This window comes from Dunckerocampus dactyliophorus, chromosome 6, assembly GCF_027744805.1.
Source record: "Dunckerocampus dactyliophorus isolate RoL2022-P2 chromosome 6, RoL_Ddac_1.1, whole genome shotgun sequence".
NCBI classification, from domain to species: Eukaryota; Metazoa; Chordata; class Actinopteri; order Syngnathiformes; family Syngnathidae; genus Dunckerocampus; species Dunckerocampus dactyliophorus.
The window spans coordinates 16,347,835-16,374,494 of NC_072824.1; the positions used below are offsets into that span (position 1 = coordinate 16,347,835).

The 26,660-nt window shown below is 41.3% G+C and overlaps 1 protein-coding gene across 1 annotated transcript; it reads right to left on the reverse strand.

Annotated features, from left to right (window-relative positions):
- Positions 1–3,842: 3,842 nt before the first annotated feature.
- gpr83 (G protein-coupled receptor 83) lies at positions 3,843–22,841 on the reverse strand. The gene is made up of 4 exons (XM_054779393.1): positions 22,313–22,841; positions 16,869–16,994; positions 4,987–5,120; positions 3,843–4,777 (listed from the first exon to the last, which is right to left on the reverse strand). Exons 1-4 carry the CDS (start codon positions 22,745–22,747, stop codon positions 4,063–4,065), a joined length of 1,410 nt encoding a protein of 469 aa, XP_054635368.1. The 5' UTR covers positions 22,748–22,841; the 3' UTR covers positions 3,843–4,062.
- Positions 22,842–26,660: the final 3,819 nt, after the last annotated feature.

Sequence of the window (26,660 nt, forward strand, 5' to 3'; positions counted from 1 at the left end):
ATTTTTTATCTCTATGTTAAGTCTCCTAATTCTCAAATTCTGTATTTTTCTGATGTAGTTTAGTTGCATTTTCCTTGCCAAGTGTCCTTGCTCAAGGGACGCTTGCCTCATGCATTTGGGGATTAACCTACTCTGCCTGCATCTAAGATTGAATCTGAGGTGGTTCCTTAAATCTGCTAATTTAAGAGTGGCCTTTTCTAAGCTACGTACCAGCAGAAGGATGTCTCTCCCAAAGTTGGTAGCAATGCGTCTGTGTAGGCTCTCAGTCGTACAGGAGTTGTCCATCGAGGAAAAGGCTTCTGTGAAGAAGGTGTCGGACGTTTCGCTCCTCATCCGAAGAGCTTCGTCAGCGATCGTCTTGCAAATGAGGTGAAGCCAGGGCCGAGCCAGAACAATAGATGCTAACTAGCCAGGATCAGAGTCGTTCATACCCTATTCAGGGAGCGACATTTCCCCTTTTATCGGAGGTGTTAATAACAGGATAGGATTATACCACTACTCCGCCCAGGCTTAGTGTAACGAACCAATAGGGGGAGGGTGTTGACACACCAATTCCGCCCACTCTTACTGTATTTTAGGCCTAAGCTACCAGCACTTATTAGTTCGCTGATGAAGCTCTTCGGATGAGGAGCGAAACGTCCGACACCTTCTTCACAGAAGTACAGATGACGTCTCAAGAAGCCTTTTCCTCGATGTTTGATAAATATTTTGTTTTTGCTTCCTTCACGGTTTTATGGTAAGTGGCAAGACTGTCCCTGAAGATGCCCAGTGATACAGGAAGTCCATCCTTCTTCCAATTGCGCTCAGCCTGCCTACACTGCTGTCTCAGGGAGCGAGTGGCTTCATTCAGCCATGGTTCAGGTGTGAGTCTGGTAGCTTTGTCCTTAAATGGTGAGACAGAGTCCAGGATCTAGGAGCATGTGGAATGGAGAGAGGAGAGGAAGGTGTCCGGACATTGAGAGAATGATGAAGAGGTGGTCGATCAACAGTCACTTTACTGAAACAAACAACTACACCAAAACAACAATAGTTTCATATCGGAAAGTAGACATTAAAAGCAGGAATGAATGGACACGAAAAAATGCACATTTCCCCCCACACAGAAGTAAAGAAAATGTCCATGTGGATTGGGGGTAATGTCCAGTTCGGCCCACAACGTAAAGTAGGCTTTGAGTTTTGGCTCACTGTGCGATTGAGTTTGGCACCCCTGCTCTAGACAGTATGTGCCCTGCGATTGGCTGGTGGTGACCAGTCCAGGGTGTAACCCCGCCTCTCACTCAAAGTCAGCTGGAATAGGCCCCAGCATACCCCCTACAACCTTAGTGAGGACAAGCGGCACAGAAAATGAATGTATTTCAATTTACAGATTACATTAGACAGATTTTTTAAAATAGTTGCGAGGGGGTGTGTGGTGTTGCTGCATGAACTTCTGGTGACACCTTCATGGGACATCTAGTAGAGTGTTTGTGAGGTATGACCAACACATCATCAAGTAATTTTCAAAGCTGATTGACTGTTACAGCCCAAAAATAAGACAAGCAAAGTAATCATTAACAAACGTTTGTACAAAAGTACAAAAGAAAGCCTCCAAAAACCTTTTCATAACTACCGTATTAAACAAAAAAAATACTTTCTTTGTGAAAATGTGTGCTCAGCAGCAGCCATGGAAACCCCCCATGTAGTCAGACTGGTACAATCTTGATCACGTAACATTTTTATATAAGACATGGGTCTATTTCTTACAATAGAAAATTAACTACTTGAAGGCAAAAGTGAAAAATGTGCTGCAAAAAATATTTCTTCATCATGGTAGACTATAGTCTATTGTTAATCAAAACATATTGAAATACAAGTGATATGTAGTATTCTGGTCACTAGGTGGCACTAATGACACAAAACATTGAGAGATTACCTTACATTACATTACCTTAACAACACTTGAAGTCAGCCATAGCATGTCCGACATGATAGAGTGGAAAAAAAGTTCTCCTCCTATTCCGTGTGGAAGTGGTATGTTTTTGGCTTCTTAAGTTGAGAAGAAATAAATTTGAGGCTAACTGGTTGGCTGGCTAGCTTGCTAACTCACAGGCTAGTGGCTGTCTCGAGTCCCTGCAGCATAAGAGTTTTAAACAATAAGTGTTTTAAAGAAAGGCTAATGGGAGTGTAAAGGTGACTATATTGGTGTTATTTAATATCTACATGTCTCCAATGTTAAAAACCGTATTTATAAAGTTATAAACAGGCTTTCTATGCTCTATGAAAAGATTCCATTTATTAACATTGAATCGTGTATCGCAGAAATTCATTTATTGCGATCGGGTCTGGAACCAATTAACCACTATAAACAAGGGACGACTGTAAAGACAAATACATAATTGCTTCTCCCTCATTTTGTCACAGCCTATTTGCTTTGATTGTTTTTGCCTAATTAGTTTTAGGTCTTTAATTTACAAAACATAATGCAGCAAATAATTAGTGACTAACTGAGAAAACCATCATGAAACATCCTCCTAATTAATTTTTTTTAATGTTAGTTGGGAGTTTTTTTTCAAGGCGTAACGCAGAGTTTTTAATGTCTTAAATAAAAACAATTCCCACAACTAGATTCTACTTACAGGCATTGTAGTCCTGAAGAAAGTAGGACACCCCATGGTGCAATGCTTCTACTTCTGAATCGCTGCTCACAAAAGTCTTACTTTTCTAACAAAAACACCACATGGTGCATCTTGCAAATGCATGGGCAGCTTTAGGGTGTTTTGTCAAATCACCACGAAATGTGGTTCACACTTTTCCAGGACTGACATGCACATGTCTGTAAAATATCAGCAAGATGAGTTGAAAAACATGGGCTCTATCATGGGACTGTAGCGTAAATGGCATGACATCATAGCAGCAGAAAAGTCTTCAAATTCATTAAATCCTCTAAAAAAAACAAGCACGGTCTTACAGCAATGCAGCAAGTGCAATTAGTGCAATGTAACTTCTGCTTCAGCGCTGCTATTCAGGCAGGTGTGTCTACAAAACTACGCAAAACACGCAAAAAATAAACTTCCAACTGCACTGCGTTATTGATAGGAACCAATAATTAAAAAATAAATCACTGTTAAATGAATAAAAATCAAATAATAACAGGCCATGAAACATATACATTGTTAGTGGAATATATATTTAGTAAACACGTTCACTATAATTATTTAAGATTACATTTCACAATGTTATTTTTTAATGAATAATTTAATAAATCATTTCATATTTAAATTGATTTAGTTGGCTTGATATTTATTTTTTTCTTGCACAAAAAAACTAAAATTTCTTTAGAAAGTACTACATCGGATTTTTATGATGCAAATGTTGTAATCTTTTGAACGCGTATTGCTTTAGAAGCCAAACCCTTTACTTAATTGTCCCCAGCAACTAACTGGAACTACGTTCTTCATCACAGAAATCTGACCAGAACTGGACTTAGGAGACCAAGTGGGGGTAAGTCGCTGTTATTGGACTACAATGCTGATGGGGATGTCATACAACTTCATGTCAAAAAATCCCAACTATCCCTTTAATGACTTATTTGTATTTTAGTTCATCTAGCTATTTTTATGCTTGAAAATGCTTAATTTAGTCAAAAAATAAATCAAATGCACTTAAATTTGCACATTTTAGTCCATACTCAACCACAAAACAGCATGATTTATTAATTAATATATTTTTTAAAACCGTGAAGTGAGTGAAGCCGCCAAATTCAAACTGAGATGTGACGACGGGCGACTGTACTTCCAAAGCTAAGGAAAAGACAAAAGAGACAACATGCACAGTATGATGCTGTATGATGTAGCTTGCCTCTCCGGTGAGGAAGGAGACTGAACTTGTAAGGAAGTTGGGCTCGGAAATGACAAGATTGACGATACCAGAGACCAATATGAGCTTCTTCTGTGGTGTGGCTGGGCTCACCCTTAGAAAAAGGATGAATAGCTTGAGACACGACAGCCTTGGTATTGCTCCCTAAGACGGCTGCTCACATCTAGAAAATGGATGGAGGATTAACTACCGAAGTACCTAATGTATTTAGCTGACAACCACAATGGGCTCCACAGACAGGATGTCATTTCTACCTGTTAGCACCTGTCTGGCAGTGAGCGCATGCGCATCCTTGAGATGATGCGATTCCCCGGTCAAGGTGTGACTCTTCTGCGAGGAGTCGTTGCTTGACTGCGGCAAAGCTTGCCTCTGCCCTGACAACTCATCATTGTCAGGCCAGGCTTTCCTGTGGCAAGGAGCGCAAGCTGCCACGGGCTGGTGCTCCAGCTCCAGCTCCACCGCTGCTCTCTGGCTCCTTCTGAATACGCTCAGGAGGAGGCTGAGCTCCTGGCGGAAGGTGGGATTGAGACAGCAGTAGATGAAGGGGTTGTAGCAAGTGGAGCTCATAGCCAGCCAGTGGAAGCAGAAGTAGAGGACATTGGATGAGTGGATGGCCTGGCTGGACAGCAGCACCACATAGCAGTTGAGCGGAAACCAGCAGACAGCGAACACGGCCACCACAATGAGCAACATAGCCACCGTGCGGTGTCGTTTCCTCTTCTGGGTGGCGTGCTGAGCTTTCGTTGCGTCGCCAATGGCATTGTGGCGCCACAGACGACGGGCCACCGTGGTGTAGGATGCTGTAATGATGACGAGAGGCAGCATGTACAGGAGTATGAAGGTAAGGAGGTCGACGTACTTCCAGTAGATGTCTGATGGCTCAGGGAAGTCTGGGACGCACAGGCTGCGTTCCCTCTCCTGGCTGGTGAGAAGCAAGGACATCACATCAACATTTATTTTATATGTAATACAGAGCCGTGATTCAATTGTGTTCAGAAGTGTCTTTGCGTTTGAATTGGTTCACTTCTTTTTATACTTGTACAGTATGTCAGTAAGAATGATAACATGTTTGTACATTGTCTGTACAGTTAATACAGGTTAATACAGGTGTGTGTGTGCGCGTGCCTTTACCTGAAAGTGAACGTGAACAGTTTTTGGTAGATGGCATGTGGGAGGGAGAAGCAGCTGGCCATGATCCAGATTACAGCAACCCAAACGCTGCCTTGAGTCGGGGTCATGCGGGGTCTTAAAGGGTGCAAAATCACCTGTGGGTAGTCACCACACACACACACACACACACACACACACACACACACACACGTACACACATGCACAAAGACTATTATGTAGAAATCATACACTGCTTGATTCATCTACTGTATATCTGTCACACACAGAAGGTCACTGCGTATGCAGTCTATGAACTGTACAGGTATTGATTATGGTCATATAAGTGTAAAAAGAAAGAAACCACTGTATAACAAAATTAAAATAAAACTATGATGATGCCTGACAGAAGCATAGTGCAGCGGTACGTTTACTGACTTGACTTTCTAACATTTGTAACTGTTCACTGTACAGCAATACAGTCACCAACCAGCATTTCATAGCTACTAGTGAAAGTAAGTTGACAGTTTGAATAAAAGTTTATTCAGAAAGTGAAAAATATATAACTGACATTTTTCGGTAGGCTTCTTATTTTTAACGTTTACAGTATTTAACTCATTGTGTTGTTCATATTGTACTGAGCAGTCAGACCCTTTCCTATGTCCATGAACAATTAGGAGACAAGGATAAAGAGGCAGACAGCGAGTTGTACACTCTCTCGATGATCATCATCTCCATGCATGACAGACAATAGAGGCGTTTGGCATGTTGTGTATTGTGTGTCCGTTGTTGCTTGGTGCTCAAGCCGTATGGCTGATGCTACATTTGGCCTTTTTTTAGCGTGTTTACTGTGACAGTTTGGTGATGAGTGTCTTTTTGTGGTACTTAGGCTTGTCACGATAATCATTAAATCAATTAATCGCACGATAAATATTGCAAATTTTGCCGACTTCAATTAATTGCCATGTGAATGCGTGTTTGTTTTCCTCCCCAACTCGCTATCAAACAGGCTGGATGACAAGAGGGTTCACTCTGTGCCTCTCTCTCAACACCTTATTAAATTCATTTATTCCTTAATCTACCAGTGCCTTATTTTGCCTACCGGTTCCAGGTTCATTCATTCATTTATTCATTCATTTTCTATGCTGCTTATACCTCCGGTACCAGGTTTTTCCTTTTTTTTTTTTTTTTACTTTGTTAGTCCCAATTTGCCCTCGAGCACATGTGTCAAACTCGTGCCCTGGAGGGCCGAGACGCTGCAGATTTTCTCTCCAACCAGTTTCTTCAGCGGGTGATTTAATTGATGAGCTCCTTCCCTCAAACTGAAGGTGTTGATCATTAAAATCACCTGCTTTAGGGACTGGCTGGAAAGAAAACCTGCAGTTTGACACCCCTGCCCTAGAGGGCATTGGGATGTAACATTTGGGGGTTTTGAGTGTGTTGGTGTTTGTCTGCATGTGATGTGAAACTTTTAATCCACTTGCAAAGTGTCTTTCTCAGCAAAGATAGGTGTCCAGCTGAGCTGCATTCACACTAATTTATTTTCTAAGTCAACTGTCGCCAGAGACATCGCTCTCCAAAGGGAGCTCCGGCCGCTGATGTGTGCCTGTAAGTCACTTCGAGTCCGGCACAACTTCACAAAATAATAGGTGAGTTAAAGTAGGCAAGTGTTGGGAAAGTTTCTGTGGAGATCGTTTCTGTGCCTTACGGTCTATTTTTGTGGTGGAGTGTTTTTTCTCACTGGGCATAGTTCCACAATTGTGTTGTGGAGTTACATAAAAGCATGACATTTGTGTTAGACAACTTTGTGGCTAGTCCTGAGCTAAGCAGCCTTGAGGAGTGTAAAAATGCTGATTTGTTTGCAATTGCAAACCACGACTCTGTTCCTGTCTCCTTCACACTCCACAAAGCTGAGCTAAGAGCAGTTATGATACACGGCTTGTGCGAACAGGGTTTATTTGGTGCATTATCAGTGGGTAATGTTGTGGGGACCATAACGGCGGAACTAGCAGTTGAGGGCTCCTCAGAAGTCCCTGTGGCCGGTCCCTGGCTGGCGTGTGAGGCTGTAACTCCTCAAGCACTGGCCAGTAGGTGGGAAGTAAAAACACCACTAAGAATCCCTCATTTTGAATCTGTCTTCTTTGACTCATCAGTAGGGTCCAGGCTAGATGGGTGGTTAAAGATGTGGTTGGCTCGTTTCCAGGTGGGGAGGAAGTTAGATGATAGAGAGGTGAGGGAGTATAGTAAGGTAAAAAGGGAGCTGGAACTTAAAAAACTTGAACTTGAGTCAGAAGCACTTATGTTACGCCAAATGGAGCTGCAGAGAGCTTTCATTGATGGCAACACTGATGCAGGAAGTGTTTCAAGGCATATTTTGGAGCGTTTGAGAAGATTGCAACTGCCCTGAAGTGGCCTGCGAGTGTCTGGGTCACATTGTTGCAATGCAAATTGGCTGTAAAATTTCAATAAGCTTTTGCTCTCCTCTATTGGTGGAAGATGGCCTTTTATATAAAGTTCAGAACTCTATTTTATGTACAAATGAGCTGGTGCCTGAGGTATATAGACAGCATTTTTGTAATCTGAAGAAATTGCCGAACCAGTTATATGCATACAGTACAAGCTGATTATTTCACAACTGTATGCTAATGTTAATGTTGCTAGATGAATTTTAAAATTGCCTCCCTGAGCACACCTCAGTTTATTTGAATGAGCTGAATGTTTCCACCTTGCAACAAGCTACAAGGCTTGCCAACGAGTTCATGCTTACACATAAAACGTTTTTTGTAAAGTGTAACGTTGTTTCAAATGTGAACCCTCCAAAATCAGATCCCCAGGTGCAAAGTGGCACCATGTTGAGTCCTTTGCGTGACAAACAGAACAGAGCATGCTTTTTTCTGTCATCAAACTGGCCAACTGTGAGGCATGGAAGCAAAAACAGCAAAAGACCACATTCCCAACAGCCAAAAGGAGTGCACCAAGTGGATGCTTCTCGCCAAGTGCTAACTGAGTCCTTAACACCTGGCATACTTAATGTAACTGTTTCAAAAATGTTGCCTTTGATGATTTTTTCTCTGTTTCAGGAAATGCTGACGACCAACGTCTAGTTAAAATTCTGAGAGACACTGCATGTTCCCAGTCACTAATTCTATCCAATGTTCTGCTATTGAACATTACAAGTGTTGCTGTAGGAGGTATTCATATGGGTTTCGAACCTGCACCATATTCACATAACATCAGACATAGTAAACGGTTTTCTGAATGTGGGTGTACTCACAAAATTTCCTCAAGAAGTTCATTTTGCTGATTTAGTAATTGTCTCAATGATTGCTCCTTACTTTCTGAGGATGTTTTGCCCTTTAGTAGTATCCAAAGAGCATGACACCCAGCTTCCGACTGGCTCACCAGTGCCCCCGACACGTGAGGCCCTCAGGGAAGTCATTGATTTGTTGGCTAAGTGCTGGTCTGCTGTTACAAAAAAGTTTAAATGTACTGAGAAGCACCCAGATTTTGTTGAGGAAGGCGTGATGCCACGTGCAGCATGAGCACCTGGTGTGAAGCTCCCATGAAAAGACATCTGTTTTTGTAACTGGACGTAGAAAGTGGATACATGTGGTTAGGTTTACCGAAGAGCTGCTCATAGAGCAGGGGTGTCAAACAAATTTTCATTGAGGGCCACATCGCAGTTACGGCTGCCCCCAGAGGGCCACTTGTAACTGTCAGTTTTTATGAATCTAAATACGAATATAACCTCACAATGGGCCTCATTCACAAACATCTTCTTAAAAGTCTTCTTAAGAACTGTACTTAAGAAGACGCGGGTTGGAAACTGCGCCACATTCATGACACCTTCTTAAGTAGGGATAATCGTTCACACCGGTGTTCTTAGGTTGATGAATGCCAACGGGGATGCATGTGCATGTGAGGCCGAATTTGCATAGGTCACCGCCTATTATTTTCTATATAAGGGCAAAAATGTGCCGTGCGCAACAGGCAGCTGGAGGCCAAGATGCCAAAGCGCAAGGGCAAGACTGAGGAGCAGCTGGACAACAAACGAAAGAAAAACTTCAATTCCACTGAAATAGAGGTGCTTTTACAAGGAGTGACCGAACACAAGACCACCTTATTTTCACGTGTATCCACCGGTCATCAGGCCATCCAAAAAGAGTCGGCATGGAGCACCATTGCAGGAAACATCAATGCCGTTTCCACGGAGAAACGCACCACCGCAGAGGTTAAAAAGAAGTGGTTTGACTTAAAATCAGAGTCAAAAAAAAAGATTGGACTGCACCGGAGGGATCCGGAGGAAACGGGAGGTGGGCCATCAATCACAAACCAAACCATTTCGCAAACTCTACAAAATATTTACACAATTATGATGGAAAAATAAAGTCAAAATACATAGTTTGTGTGTGACAATTTATTTTTTCTGTGGTTACATTTGATTAGATGCTGCCTAATTAATACAGCAGCCCCGTGCTCTGGCTCAAGACGTGGCTGGGGGCGCATGTCGTTATCTGGGGGTGCTCCTGCGCAATAAGCACACCACGTTTCATTGCGATGTTATGCAAGACGCAGCAGGCCATTATGATCCTGCACACCTGCAACAACAGAGAATCAATTATTTATCCAGTATTTATCCAGACCAAATAAAACATATTTGCAATGGAGAATTCCTGGATTAATGAGAGCCTTCACAAAGAATCAGAATGTTTGCCTCCTATTTTTTTGCCATTCCAAAGCATAAATAAAGTAAAACCTAATATTAAATACTGTACTACAAAACCTACAGTACCTTTTCTGGTTTGTAGAGCAGCCTTCCACCTGCAGTGTCCAAACACATCCAGCGTCCCTTGAGTATACCGATGGTGCGCTCCACGCAGGAGTGTGTATGTGTGTGCTTTTGGTTGTACATTTGTTCTTGTGGGGTCTGCGGATTATTCAATGGTGTCATGAGCCAAGGTGCCAGGGCATAGCCTCGATCACCTGTAAAATAAGTTAATGGCCACATAACAACATGCAAAAGGCAAGAAATTAACATTTTACGCACCGATTAACCATCCGTCACATGCTGCGCCATGACTCAGGCGCATGCCAACGGAGGAATTTCGGAAAATGTAGGAGTCGTGTGTACCTCCAGGGAAATTGGCAACAACATTCAGAATCTTGTTGCGAATCTGAGATTATTTGGATATTAATTGAGTGAAACCGTTTGCGATTGAGGTAGGGAAATGGATGACTGAATTGGGATTTGAATATATATTTATCGATGGAGTATGTTTTAGTTGTTTTGATGATAAATAATTGTTGGGATATTTTATTTGCATTACATTTTTTGGGATCAGGTTGCAAAATCCATCATGAGGGCGATTGCACATTGAAAGTGCAAGCTTTATTTGTGCGTAAGAATCCTCCTGAGCGTTCGTAGAATTTGTTCTTACATCTAAGAACTGTGAGTTGAGAACACGTTTCGTGAATACCAAAAATCTTCGTAAGAAGGCTTTAAGAACACATTTGTGCGTAAGAACGTTTCATGAATGAGGCCCAATATTATTACACAGTTGCCCATGCATTAGATTATTGTATTTTTACTAAAAAATTGATGGATAACTTGCTTCGAAATGAGAAGTGAAGTGAGAATGTCATGGTGACAAGCAGACATTCAAGTATTTGTTTTTGAAAAATGCTTGGAATATCTTGCTGCATGATTAGATAATACTGACGTTTAGAAGAATCGCATGCACTGCAATTTTTCTGTCAAAATGACAGATCAAATACATTTAGAAGGGCAAAGGTGAAGTGCATTATTGACATGCATTATTTCAAGGGTTTCACGGGCCGCATAAAATTATGTGGCGGGCCACATCTGGCCCCCGGGCCTTGCGTTTGACACCTGTGTCATAGAGGAAAACACGATAACACAGAGGAAAAAAAACACAGCAGCGGAGCAGCAGTTTCAGCCAGGTCATACAATGTTTAGGTTGCTGTTACTATTTGTCATGTTTGTGTTTCCGCTTACCAGGATGTGCAGCTCTGCAGTTGCATTCGTGTCGAACGATTGTGTGAGCAAAGCTTTAATGCAGAGTTCATCCTGTGCAGTGCCGTTCAGGCTGGGAGTGGATGCGAGTCCTACTAGTGGTGCTAGTGTGAATCATCCGGTGTGCTACTTCGCCACAAAGTTCGGACGACATCAGCTGAGCTGCTCGGCCATTGAGAGAGGGAGGTCTTGGTAAGACTCCTGGTGCTGCAACATTTTGAAGGTTGCAGTCAGGCGATCCAGCAACAGAGAAAGTTGACAGCATTCTGATCGTCACGCTTTTCATCCGCTATTAAATGCTTAATTTATTCCTTAACTTATCAGTGCCTTATTTTCCATGTCCGGTTTCTTTTTATTTACTTTATTTTTTTTTTTTGTTAGTCCCAATTTGCACTAGACACCATTGGGACGTAACAACGGGTTTTTAAAAGAAAAATTGGGTTGAATTGCAAATTGTATGACTTTTAAGGTGTTCAGCTGTATCAATTGATATCAAGTATCCTGTTTAAACCTCTTGATGATAGATACTTTATATATAGTATGGTCCAAATGCTTCGCAGTGGGTGAACCACAAAATGCAATTTCATCCACAATTAGACTCTTTGATTAAGATCTTGCTATCTCAGACTTCATTTATTGAATAGTGGGAGACCGGGAGCTAAATTGCTTTAGATTCCATTACATTTTGAATTTTTGTTACACTACAAGATGTCACAATTCTTTTGGTTGCAATAATACTCATGTTGTTAAAAAAAAAAAAAAAGCTGTCAATATTCTCTGTACCAGAGGTCACCAACGTTTTTTTCTTCTGAGAGCTACTTTTAGAAAATGAAAATGGCCACGAGCTACTCATTTTTGTAGAAATGATTTTATACCTTTTTTCAACGCAAACAGATCAAATATGCTCGTTTTACCAAAACATTCACAAAATGCTGGTATCCACAACTCACCTTTTATGTTTCAGAATACTTTTCTTTCTAGTGTTCTCACATTATTAACTGAAAACCTGAATGAAAAGCAGGCCTGCGGGCACCTCATGTGGTCGTGGGGGGCTACCTGGTGCCCGCGGGCACCACGTTGGTGACCCCTGCTCTATACTATGCTATACTCAGCATTGCTGATTTTGAAAATGACACTGAAAGTGTTGATGTCACTAAAAAAAAGTAAAAAAAAAACAAAAACAAAAACAAAATGAAAGTACTCACATTTTTGTCACACTGCTGTCATACAACTATAAAATGTGAGTGAAATGAAGTTGTGATGATGAAACGCCCCCTAGCGAGTTTTCTGAACCGCCGCCATCTTGGCTGTGACAGCAAAACAAAGAAAGTGAAATATTCGCTACAATAACACTTTAAACCAAAACTGATTCTTTTATGGCCTTAAAAAACTGCCTTCACGATGTAAAAACCTGGCTGTCAATGAATTTTCTGAATTTACACGAAAAGAAAGCAGGTGATTTTTGGGGACATAGTCCTTACTGGTGTTAACAGTGCCATAGGCCCCCTTTCGTCTTATTGCCGTCCCTGTGTTAAAAATCCTTTAATCTTGACAAATCAGTTCAATGATGCAAGTTTCTTTCAGCTCAGGATTCTTGCTAAGGTGAAGCCATATTTACCCATAAACCAATTTGAAAGGGTCTTACATATGCTAATTTCCTTACATCTGGACTATTGGAACTCCTTTTACTTTGGCCTTGACCAGTTTTCCATTCGCAGACTTCAACTGGTTCAAAATGCACCTGCTCACCTGCAGTGGCGGAATTTTGGGGCCTAAGGCGAACATAGCCAGGGGCCCTCTTCATATGTTCTTTTAACACAAAAAAGTAGCAAAGGCAGCCTCAAAGGCCCAAAGCATCAATATACAACCTTGCACTAAATTTATACAGCGTGAACAGAATGAGAGAATAAAGTTTTAGATATAAAACCAGTGTATGTGTCACGTTCTGTGTCTGTCGTTTTGCTGCCGCCTGTCTGCCGTGTCTTGCAGTTACCTACCGAGCCAGCTGGGGTGGAGCTACCTGCGCACACCTGCACACTATCACAGTCGGCTGGTACTTAAGCATGGCACTTGGACTCATTAGGTGCCAGATCGTACCTCATTGCTATGTTGCTTCTCGAGCCTTCCTTGCTAGCTATTGCCGATTGGTCCTCTTTCTATAGAATTATTGTGCGTACTTCGCCCTGCTCGGCTGTTCCAGCAGTGGTTGTTACCTGTGTGTCAGCTACTTCTGTTTTGAGAATTTCCTAGCCTTTTCCCTGCTACCTTTTGTAGTAGTGTTGTTGGTTATCCTTAGCGTGGCTTGGCCTGTGTTTTTTGCGTTGGACTCTATTCATATTTTCAATGTTACTTTGTTAAACCCATTATTTAACTGGGCATTAAAACCTTTGTTCACCACCGAGCGTCGCTCTCTCCGTTGGGAACTTAACTCCAGCTCAGCCGTTATATTTATTTTTGAACAAAAACAACCCAGACATCATCACAACAGATGTGTGCGTGTGTGTTTCAGAGAGAAAGCGGCTGTGTGTATATATTAAATGGGAAGGTGATTAATTACAATGCAACAAAAGCAATTACTAAACAATATATGCCAACAGTCAAAGTGTCAGGAGGAAGGCATGGAAATGGGGAGAAATCAATTGTATGCAAAAATGGCTTATGTTTATGTGTGTGAGTTAGAGAGACAGAAACAGGCAGAGTTTGTGTTCAAATAGGGGGTGTTCGTGTGTGTCACAGAGAGATTAGTTTAGACATGAATACTGTGAAGCAACTAAAGTGTAGAGTGCTTCAAAATATGTACGTCTAAATAATTACAATTTCATTAATACGATCTCACACACTCACCCCCCCCCCTCCGACACACACATGAACGCCCCCTCTCTCTTTGAACACACGCTCCCTGTTTCTGTCTCACAGACACAAACACAAGTCATCTTTGCAAACCACGGTATTGCTTTCTCCCCATTTCCATGCCTTCCATGGGAGAGAAGTGAAATGGAGGTTTTTCATATTTGTACAAATACATAATGTGCATGCTCATTATCTTGTTGAAGTCCATCCATATCGTTGTTCATGTTTGTCATTGCATAAATGTCAAAGAAAGAAAGTCCTACTTGTTGCTGTTACGTCTAATATAGGTGAGGTGTTCGTGTCTGGAACTCCACCTCCACCTCCACCACTGAGGTAGTTAGTGCCGGCTTGTTGACATTATTTTTACCGACGCCGCAAAGAATCCTGAGACCTTCGGTTTTTGGCGTCCTCACCGTTGCCTCTTTTTGGACCCGCTCTGGTAAGTTTGCTTCATTTTAAGTAGTTTCACACTTCTCACAAACTGATAACTTCTTCCTATTTGATGTTTCATGGCGGTTGGCAAACCAACTTAAAGTCACATTACCGCCACCTACTGGACTGGCCCACATAAATTCCTGGATGCTCAGTCTTCTGTCATCATTGAACAGTCGATTGAAGTGGAGGAGAGGGGTGCAGGTAACATGAATTTAGCTTTTAGATGGCTTTCTTTTTTGTTCTGTTATTTTGTTAGTATGCTATCATAATTATACATTAATATTGTTGGGGGCGCGGCTTTATTGCTTGTTTTTAAATGCCTAAATGGGCTAGCCCCCTCTTATTTATTTGATTTGCTGACTTTGCACACTCCTACTAGAGCACTCTTGCAACCAGCTCCTCTTACATTGTCCCTGGACTAGCGTAAAAACAAGATCAGACAGAGCCCTACATTATGGAACTCTCTCCTTTGCAAATTAAAATTGCTCCTTCTGTGCAGTGTTTTAAATGGGCATTTAAGACGCACATTTATGTACTGGCTTATTACTAGCTGATTTATTTATTTATTTATTTATTTATTTATTTATTTTATTGTATCAAATGTTTTATTTGTTTTCATACTTGTTTATTTTAAACTTGTTACATGTTCCTTATTTTCCATCTTTTATGCCGCTTGTCCTCACTAGGGTCATGGGGGTATGCCATGTTACTTATTTTGGCTATTTTATTTATTTCTTATCTTTATTTTTTTTTTATCTGTACAGCACTTTGGGGCAGCATGCACTGTTTGTTTTAAATGTGCTTTATAAGTAAACCATGACGGTGACCCTGACAATAATTACATTCACTGATATTGTGTTGTGATGAGTATAATATAAAACAGACAAAAAAACATCCACAACAGGTGTGTTGTTTGACTGGCAGTGGTTGACACTGACAGATCGACTGTAAGATACAAGACAGTGAGCAGCGATCGCTGTTTAACTCACTGTTGCCAACTCCTCAGTAAGAAAAGTAGCTATTGGCTGTCGAGAAGTCAGTAGATCATCGGCTAATTTGCATATTATTTGCATTAGGTCCATTTGACCTTGACTAAGTTGTGGAAAATTTCATCTCCAGACAGATTACTTGTTTATTTTATCACATGTTCTGAAACACTGACAAGTAAATGGCTGAGTCAGAATGAGGCTACTGTAATGAGTAGTGATTTAATGAAGTTTAACATGTACGTTTTAGGTCCTGCTCTGTAAAACAGGGCGAGATCCACCCCAGTATCACGCATGCGTGATCCATTTGCACTTTGGATGTGTAAACTTCCACTATGTTCTCAGTGTGCCGCTGGAGCTGACAGTGCACTGACCGCTTTGTGACAGCTTTGGGCTGAGGCAGACCTCTCAGCAGCACCCGCTGCTGCTCAGTAAGAACAGAAACTGTAGAACAACCATCACCAAATGGCGGGCCTCGGTCCGGATCCGGACCCAGTGATGGTCCTTTACGGACCCGTGACCAATTAAAGTGAATGGGGAATATAATAACTGCTCGTGGACTGATCGCAGCGGCAGTTTGTGGGTGATGTGGTGATGTCACTCAAAATAAGCCAATAAAATGGTTCCATCCATCCATCCGTTTATTTTTTATGCCGCTTTATCTTTGACTGATAACCATGGTTTGCTCGTGAAAAACAAACATTTAAAAGTACAAAGTCGCCAAGTTGGCAACACCGGTTTAGCTCGCACTGAAATTTGCCAGGAAGTCCCATATTATTCTAAGATTCCTAGAATAGATCTAACAAAATAAATGTATATTTACTTGCTGACACTGACAGGTAAACTGCTGATGAGACACAGCGATCGCAACTTGGCAATTTGGCATGAAAACCCACATTATTATTTTAAGATTCGTAGAAAACACCTAGTTGTAAAAATGTGGATTTACTGACTGCCACCCTGGCACGCTTTACCACAGCTGAACATCTTCTGGGACTTTTTGTTTATTTCTATTCGAGTCATTGCTTGTGTTTTCCTAGGTCTTGGTTGAGGAAAGATAGTTGGGACATCTGATAGTAGAAACTCCCTCCGGTAATACACGCTCGGTCCCAAACTTTCCTTTATCTGAAGTGCAGTATCAAAACAACTGTCTTCAAAATGTGAAAAAATGCAACATCAAAGAATCAGACGTGGTGAATGGTTTCTTTTGAAAATGAAATAAACAGACTTGCTCCATCTCCTCGAGTGTTGGCGCAAAAGGCTTGTATACAATGAGCGTGCATAATATGAAAAATATATAACAAACAAGAGAAATTCACCAAAACTGCACCACAACAATACAGAAAGCAATATATTTCATGGGCATTTACGGGTGGGAGGATTCTTGACAAAATCTCACTTCCTCCTTATTCTCCAGTCTCCTTCTGGATTTCAGTGGCAAAAAGTGTAAACACTGTAAATATTTCAACATTCGAGCACACATTTAACACTGGAAATATGCCTTTTGATGTTAATTACCACCGCAACAATAAGATTAGCATATGTTATGGTCACATGAGCACTTTAACACAGTGTTATGTTTGTAGCTGCTGCACACCAACCTGGCGTCGGTCCACAGCGATGGCAGTGAGTGTGAGAGTGGACACGTGCAGGGAGCAGTACTGCACAAAGCGACTAATATGACACATGGTCCTCCCAAACACCCAGGTGCTGTTCACAAAGCGTACCTGTGACACACAAACACAACAATCAGTGCCAGTCAATATCTACGAGTATCCTCATCTAACAACGATCCACTTTAACTATTGACTGACTATTGATCAGACTTTTTTGCTGTCATTTTTTACAGTAGTAAACACATTTAAATACAACATTAGTGGCTCAGTCAGTGGCAGCTAAGACACCATAACCTGAATAATTTGACAAAAATATAAGATAACGTGAACTGGGAGAGGCGCCAGCTCTTGAACAGGATATAGAAAATGGTATAGATAATGGTTGTAGAATGGATGGCTGGTTGGATAAATGGGCTCAATTGAAGATATCAGGTCGATGTGAGTGAGTGGTCTTTAGAGGCATTTGGTGCACCTTTTATTTGATATTACAGTGAAAAAAGGACTGACAGGTGAATCTGTCAAACATTAAAGCTACATCTACTACTAATTATCCCAGCTGACTTTGGGAGAAAGGCTGCATACAGCCTGGACTGATCACCGGTCAATCGCAGCATTGACACAGAGACAACATCTAACATTTACACTCATGTTCACATCTAAATGGAAAATATTAAGTCTTGTGGTTTAATTAGTTTTGAACACGTATACAAGATTACTGTATATTGAAGTGCACCTTATGCTTTCAGTTGTACAATTCAACAAAAGGAGCAGGAAAAAGCAGAGCTTATTTAATCTTATACCGCATCTTATCTCCATATCACAGCAATTACTAATAATTTGTTCACTTTCTGTGTTCAATATGTATGAATTTAACATGTTTTGGATAATAAAAGAGAATAAATATGTGTAATAATAGCATTTCATCCAACAGAACAGAGTTCTGCATGTCAACATAGGAGGGCAGCTTTTTCAGGTCCAGTCTCTGCAGTTCATTTACATCTCCAAGAAAACGAGCATTCATTTTTTTGGACAGCGAGGAGTAGGGGCGTCACAAGATCTCGTGTCAAGATTAAAATGTGACAAGATTTCTCATTCAGAAAAAAAAATGTCTCGTGGGCACTAGGCCTGGTACTATAATAAATACATGAATTAATCACACAATAAATGAAAAGGAACTCGATCATTTTGCTGGCCTTAATATATTGCCATGTGCATGCATGTCTGCTTTCCTTGTCTCTCGCCTGCAAACACGCAGGAAGTTCCTGCACATTGCTTTCAACACCTTGGCCCGTTTCTTACATAGAACAATGGCATGAGCGGCGTGAGCCCTCTTGTCAGTTGTACAGTCTCTTTGTCTCAGTGGGTGAAGGCGGGGCCTCTAGCACACACACAGAGTGCAGAAGAATGTAACCTAGTAGAAATTAAATTAGTAGATTGCAATATAATGTCATATATTTTTTTCATGTTAATTTCATGTTAATTTCATGTTAAAATGTTGAAATCCCGTCTCGTTCTCATAGACCCAATATTGTGCATCATCTCATCTCATGAACTGAGTGTCTCGTGAGATGGTGTGATTGGAGGAGAGTAAAGGAAGCCATATGTCAAAGGCCCTCTCTAAGAGGTTTGCAACATCATTACTACTATGTGAATGGAAACACAGGTGTTTCATTATGTGTTTACTATGTATCGAGGCCATGCTGTTGGAAACGCAGCTACGCTGGGCAGGGCACGTCTCCAGAATGGAGGATCACCGCCTACCCAAGATCGTCCTCTATGGTGAACTCTCCACTGGGCACCGTGACAGAGGAGGACCAAAGAAGAGGTACAAAGACTCTTTGAAAAAATCTGTGTCTTCCTGCCATATCGACCATTGAAAGTGGTCAGTCCTAGCTGCTGACCGAGGGGCTTGGCGGCGCGCTGTCCACCAGTCAGTCTCCTCCTTTGAGAGCAACTGTGGGGCTGCCATCGAAGAGAAGCGCAGTAGGAGAAAGAACCGTGTAGTCACAGTACCAACTCCAGATTCAAGATTCAAGAGTTTTATTGTCATATGCATAGTAAAACAGGCAGTTATACTATGCAATGAAATTCTTATTCTGTTCATTCTCCCAAGAAAAGAAAGAAAACACAAGAAAAAGAATAAGAACAGAAGAAACATTAATACCATCATAAGAAACATAAATACCAATAAATTAAGCAACAACAACAACAGAAGAGACATAAATACAGATAAATAATACAAATAAATGAATAAATAAATAAGTAAATAAATAAAAGTGCTATGAGTGTGTGCGTGTGTTGCGTGCGGCGTGTGTGAGTGCTTCGTTGAGAAGCCTGATGGCCTGTGGGTAAAAGCTGTTCGCCAGTCTTGTGGTCCTGGACTTCAAACTCCTGTAGCGTCTGCCTGACGGTAGGAGTGTGAATAATGAGTGTTGTGGATTTGGCATTCCCCTGCCCCCGCTGTGGCCGAGTGTGCCTGTCACAAATCGGCCTTGTCAGCCACCAGCGCGCCTGCGCTAGACGTGGTCAATGCCCCTAAAATCTTCGTTCGCGAAGCCTAGCCAAGAAGAAGAACTTTGTGAATACATTATACCGTATCTGCATTCACAATTGCCTCACTTAGGGCCCGATAATTTCCGCATTAACGGAATCGCGGAATTGGCCAAGAAAAACGGAATCGACTGTTACACGCAGAATCTCACAGAAACTGACATAGTGTGAATTAAATGCTGTCATCGAGAGGAGAAGGAACGTTTGTGTGGGGAAATATTTTTTCAGGACTGGGACTGGGCTAATTTTTGTTTTTATTTTATTGAAATATGTCACTTATAAAAACCGAAGCCATACAGTAAATGTTAAGATAAAGTTAATGTTGCTGTGAAGATTCAGTAATAATGTTGCTTTAATGCAGTGGTTCTCAGTTATTTTCTGTCATGCCCTCACTGCGGGACAGAAATGTTTTCGCGCCCTCTCGATTTGAAATACTATTGAGAAACTGATAACATCTATTCATTTATCTGTACTGTACAGATTGACCTCGAACTGAAACCAGTGAAATGCAACAAAACGGAGAGCAGTGAAGCATACAAGCGTATTCAAGAGTCAAATTGCATGCTGAGAATAACAAATTCATACATTTTGGCAGATCTGCACTAATATTGAAAGCCCTCCTGCCTCTCACGCCCTCCCTGATTTTTCACCCCGCCCCCCTGGAGATGGGGGAACCGTCCCACTATTTCAGAAACACTGCTTTAATGAAATTGACACCATCAGAGACTACCTACACCCACCTTACAGAAATGCAAAATGGTTCATTCCACGCTTTTTGCTGTCACTTCGTTTCACACTCTCTTTTTCACTTAGAGTGTGTTCAATGTAGGAATACTATTACTTTATTCTGACTCACTGTGGGGAACCGGAGCTGCTCTGTCAGGAAGCAGCTACACTATGCTGTTGATGCTGTAGCAAGGTAGAGAGACAATGAAGAGAGGGAGTGTTGAATCAGATCAATAACACGTTATTTAATGATTGTTTCACTGCGGTTATGTTCCACGGCACATAGAAGCCTCCTCACACAGCTCCACCACAAGCCACAAATGAAAGAGTAGTATCATTATCCTGTCTGTTTTTAAAGACCTGTATGTCACACAGACTCTGAACCAGGTGACAGCTACTGTACATCTTGTTACGTTACTGTAAGGTCCTGTCCACACGAAAACGCTCCTGGGATATTTTATTGGCGGGTTGAAAAAAAATCACGTTCACACTGTTTTGGATTAGTAAATAGTTGCATCCCAAAGGGAACGCATCAGAGGGTGAAATACATAAGGTATACTTACCTGTGGCGCTGTGACACCAAAACTATATAAGAAGAAAGAACGCTTGTACATAACGTCTGTCATCTTCCACTTTCCAAGGCTTGGCTACAGTAGACTGATGATGAAGAGGAATTACTTCTGCGACTCATTTTGGAGTATGAGACAAAAAATATCAGGAGAACGTCAATTGGGGTGAGTCCTGGCAGTCCAAATATTCAGATATTATTTTGGCTTGTTGGCTTGTCACTCCTGGTCACGTGACAAAGAAAGCAGACAGTTATCAGAAAGCAGCAGCTTGCTTGTCTACGCGGCAATGACAAGCCAAAAAATACCGTTTCAGAGCACCCAGACCGCCGAACCTGAAACAATAAAATACCATTTTGACCTGAAAACGTTTCCGTGTGGGCAGCCCTATAAGTGCAATGAAATCTACCAGAGTAAAAAACAAACAAAACGAAGCAAAACCATAAAATCCAATATGATTTGGAATAATTTGATTGAAATGAAATTAAAAGGAAAAGGAATGAGCAGATTTTTTTTATGTAAAAAAGATAAAAAGAAAAAGAAGAAACAAGATATAGAATATAATACAAACAAAAATAATAAAAATGAGCCCTTTTCTCATATTCATAGACAGAGTGTATGTATGGAGGGCGGTCCTTCAGGAGGCTTATGTATTGGGGCCCAGACTTATATGGATACAGGTGTAAGTTATTTTTTGTGACGCCCTTATTTTGTACCACCACAAGATGTGCTGTTATTTTGTCATGATATGTTGAGGTGTCGCACGGTGGCCTAGTGGTTACCATGTTGGCCACACAGCCAGGAGATCGGGAAGTCCTAGGTTCGAATCTCCGCGGGGCATCTCTGTGTGGAGTTTGAATGTTCTCCCCGTGCGTGGGTTTTCTCCGGGTACTCCAGTTTCCTCCCACATTCCAAAAACATGCAGGTTAGGTTAATTGGTGACTCTAAATTGTCGATATGGTATGAATGTGAGTGTGAATGATTGTTTGTCTATATGTGCCCTGCGATTGGCTGGCGACGAGTCCAGGGTGTACACCGCCTCTCGCCCGAAGTCAGCTGAGATAGGCTCAAGCATACCCCTGCGACCCTAATGCGGATAAGCAGCATAGAAAATAGGTGGATATGTTGAGGTGACTTGATAGAAACAAGTCGAGAGACGAGCGGGCTAAGAATAAACGTGCCTGCTGCACGCCACAATATTAGTGTTAATCCTCACCCGCTGGGTTACACAGGCAACAAACATATGTTTAAATTATGTGTGTGCGTGAATGGACAAACACGAAGCTGCCATCCCGCCTCATAAAATATGAATTATTCCAGCCTGTACTGCTGGACTCTTTACATGCTGGTGTCTGCAGTAAGCATTGCGGTCTTAAATGTGGCCGGTGCTGTGTCCTGCTAATTAATATGAAAATGTAACTTGTGTGAGTTAGTAAATTTTCAATAATTAGAACTGTGTTTCAGCTGTCATGGGCAGCAGGAATACTAGGAATAACAAACGTCTTCTGGAACATGAGGGGAGGACGACAAGAGGAAGACACTTGCCTCCCTCAAAGTTGGATCATGAAGGAGAAAGTGTGCACTTACCAGTGTGAAGGGCGTGTTGAGCACAGTGATGAACACATCGGCCACGGCCAGGTTCATGATGAACACGGTGGTCGCCGACTGTGTGCGCTTGTTTTTCACAATCACATGACACACCAGCGTGTTTCCGAACAGGGAGATGACTATGATGACGCAGTAGGCGGCCACCAGCAGCGCCTTCACGCTGGACCTCCCACCGCGCCTATCGTCGCCACTGGCCAGAGAGCGCCAGTCCTCCAGCATCCCCTCGTCAAAGTCCAGGAGGAAATTGGGCGAAGTCCGGTTGTCCAACTTCCCCGAAGTGTTCGTCACATTTTCGGCGTAAGAGAGCAACATGTCGTTGGTGTCGTTGACTTGGTTGACTCTCGCTGCCTCTGCTGCTGCGCCCCAGCCCAGGTTGACCACCGAGAAGAGCACAAACAAACACACAAACCTCATGTTAGGACGATGGCTGCAACTTTACTTCTGACTGTTCTTTGTGCCGTCTTGATGCTGAGGCAGGAGCACGCAACAAGCTGCGACTCAGCCTCCACCAGACTGCAGCCGTGTGCGCACCCGCCCTGCGTGCATAATCTTTCTGTCCACAATATTAGCTACACTTGCAGAATCCCATGAGAAGTGGCATGTCTAAAAAGTTTATTTAATCTTACCCCTTCTCTTTTTTCAAAATTTTTAGACCAGTTGAAAAATTGCAAGAATTTACATTTTGGACTGTTGGATTTTAAAGGAAAACCACACTTTTTTGGGGGGAATTTTACCCATCATCCATAATCCTTATGTGAAACATGAACACACATTTCTTTCCCTTTTCTGTGCGTTCTAAAGACAGAAAACAAGTTAGCATGAGCGAGCTAACAATGAACGTCATGGGACACACATATTTCTACGCCAAATCCCTAAAAAACCTAAAAAAACCACCAATAATGTGCCATTTACAGTACATAACTGACCTGTACATTAACCGAGCTACAAGGACATTGTTATTGGAGCAGAAAACATGAAGGACTGTATTTATCTGGTGGAGTAACACAACGCCTCAAGCCACTGTCGAGTGGTATACTACCTACTGCAGCTAGCGGCTGTGTTGTTTGTGAGTTTTGAAAAGTTAACGCTGGGTTATAAATCATGCCTCACACATGTATTGTAAAAGTTTGTGGCGATAAGCCGAAAAGTTGGTCAACTTTGACATTCCACACGCTACCAACTAAACTAAATAAAATCATTCATTAAAAATGATTTGTTACTTAAAGATCTGACATTGAGTACAGCATGTTTGAGATTAGCTAGAGTTGAACTGGGCGCTGTGTACTTGCCAGATCGGACGATCTAACTAACTAATCTATGGTTTGACATTAGTTTTAGGCGAGAACACTCCTTTCCTGGGCGTCTGGTCAATATGAGGTTTAGCAACGCAGAGGCCCTTAATGCACTAGACAACAGCATTGACCTTGTATGGAATAACAGTTATGCGCACCAATAGTTGGGACAAAGATGGGAGAGCTTTGGTTGGTGGAGTAGGCTGAGGAGGTAGAGGGACTTGTTTCTTTTTTTAAATAGAAGACTTCTGTGGTGTGAGAAAGTTAGCATCTCAGCAGTCTTCTTCCACGCATGCATACAGTGTGGAATACATACACAACAATGGACAAGCGGCAGCAGTTTCGAGAAGCAAAACACTAGCTGGAACTAGCTGGAACTACTGTAAATTTGGGTGTGTATAAACTGCACCCACTAAATTTAGAGTTGTACATATACAAGTCGCACCAGACTGTAAGCCACACATGTCCACATCATAAAATGGTATATTGTGGCACGCACGAGTCCATGAGAACCAAGCAGCTCTTTGACAGGAGCCAATCATGAGCTCTGAAAAAACTCGTGAAGAGTTTGTCAACCCATTGGAAATTGCAGGAGGTCATTACTCAATATAATAATCTGCCTCACGATGTCATCTTACAAAGAACGCTAAACTCACAGTTTTCCCATAATGCATTTCGTCTGAGCAAAGCATTTAATTGGAGGATGGAGGGATGGTGCTGCAATGCTGCCTCTGTCCACCAGAGGAGCCCAGAACCTAGAGGGAGGTAGACATAATTGCAGTGCCCTGGCAGGCATCAATGAATACTTTACTTGGATGCAATGCATTATGGAAAAACGTTAACATAGTTGTTCTTTTTTCCTTTTGAACTTGTATTGGTACTTGTTTGTATATTTCCTAGGTACCTTTTGAGTGTTAAGTTGCTGTGTGATGAGTTAGGGTTCTTTGTAAGATGACACTGTGAGTCTATTGAGTAATGAACCCCTGCGATTTGCAATGGGTTGACAAGCTCGTCGTGCACACTGCTGATGGGGATGTCATACAACTTAATGTAAAAAATGTGAAGTTTCTCTTAAAGCATTTTACAAAATGTTAGGAACATGAATGAATAACTAGAAGAGGACATTTCTGCAGAATTGCATGTGAATGCTGAAAAGCTGATACAGAACTGAAATGCTGTTAAAATGTATAATCAATGTTCAAATATCTTGAATGAGTGTTAAAATATCATCAGGAGCTTTTTGACGTGGTCATGAGGATGACTGAGGAAAGAACCCACAACACATCAGCAAATAGACTAAGCAGAATGCTAAATGTAAGGTTAAATGTGATATGTCTTTTCATTTTCAATGGGAAAATTCTTGTGGAATATATGGAATTATGGAAAATGTGGGCATTTTTTAAAAGTCCTGCTCGATAGCCAATGTGTCCTGAATGGGCTGAACATTCTGATGTTGGAATAGTTTGAATCAGTTGAGAAATGTGGAAGTAGTTGACGGAATAATAACTAACAAGAATAACAAATAAATAAATGAAAAAAACGGTGTAGAATTTTATATGCGTAAATGCCCAGGGCGACAGTGATGCAGTTCAATGTGGTTACCCAAATAAATCCAGGAGCTTAGCTGTTTTATGCTGAAACGCATCAATGTGTTGACTTTTTCTACTTACTCTCATGACTAAGCTTTCTAAAATGCATAATTTGATTGCCAGACATTTTCTGGAGTTTTTTACAGGTAACTGAAGCAAGTGTAAACAACCCCGCAAAAAATAATACTGCTTACTAAACACATGAACGCTTATTTCAAGAGGATGACATCAGAAGTCCCAGGAAAATGTTGATATCCAGACTACCTATATTGAGCTTGGCTACAGTCATCATTGAAGAAAATGCTTTGCTGGAAGTGCCAAACGTCTCTCGCCTCTTTACTCACATTTGTGTGCGCTCGCAGTATTTCATTGAAAACACAAATGAACTCAAACGTTTTATTGTGTAACTTTTGTATTCTACATAGTGAGGGCTGCTGTCGTCTATGTGGTCACTTAAATGCTCGAAATTAACAAACAAACACCCTTGTAAAATGCCTTGGTTTGGCTTTCTTCTACACTACAGGGTGGGCCGTAAGTTTCCATACATAGGAAAAATAATCATTCATGTTGGACAACCGTTTTTATTTATATTATGTGCTCTATATGATTAACATTGTTTTAAAACACATTGTTATCAACTGTTGATGAACTTGCATCAGCACAGTTGAAAGTTATGCTTGTTGGTTGGCGTTGGGGATATGTTCCAGATAATTCATGTCCCGTATCTTCACCTGATACACCACGGCCCCCAAGTGCCCCCAAAGACAGAAATCAAGATGGGAGAGCTCTAGGAATCTGATTTGAAACATAAAAAAAATATACATTATACATTTTCCTATGTATGGAAATTATGACCTACCGTGTATTTCCGATTAACTGTTGATTTTGACTAATTAGGCATTTAAAGAAATAAAATACTTGTAATTTCAGAGACATGCAGATTATAGGTCATTTGAATATCATGAAGTTAATATAACATTACTAAAAATGAACTAAAAATAAGTATTGTGATAACTTAATGCTGTATTAAGAAACTCATTCCATACAATTTTGCTCAAAAAGCTACTAACATGACCTTCCACTTTGTGGTTGCTGTTAGACCAAGGGGTCCCAGATATGTACTTAATATTGGCTTTCTTGATTCATTCATTCTTTAAAAAGATCCATGTAAATACTTACCTTAATTTTATTAATATGTTTGAGCCAGTGATTCTTCCTTTCTTTTAGTGCTGAAATATGCCAGTGCCACCCACAAGAATCTTGGGAGAATGTTTTTTATAAAGAAAATCACTCGCGTTTTCCAGTCACTTCTTCAATGATCAGTCGCTGGTGCTTTTATGGACTATAATCTAAACTCTGACCCAGACCAGTTTAGCCCTACTGAATAGGTTTATTTAGAAAACACATTTAAAACAGTCCATACTGCCCCAAAGTGCTGTACAGGAT

What these genes read in the sequence shown, in the direction of transcription:
- gpr83 (XM_054779393.1), bottom strand. Translation starts at nt 22,747, where the DNA reads ATGAGGTTTGTGTGTTTGTTTGTGCTCTTCTCGGTGGTCAACCTGGGC. An exon ending in TCGCTGTGGACCGACGCCAG is followed by an intron (nt 5,121 to 16,868) that starts GTTGGTGTGCAG and finishes GACTACCCACAG; the next exon opens with GTGATTTTGCACCCTTTAAG. An exon ending in CTGTTCACGTTCACTTTCAG is followed by an intron (nt 4,778 to 4,986) that starts GTAAAGGCACGC and finishes GCTTCTCACCAG; the next exon opens with CCAGGAGAGGGAACGCAGCC.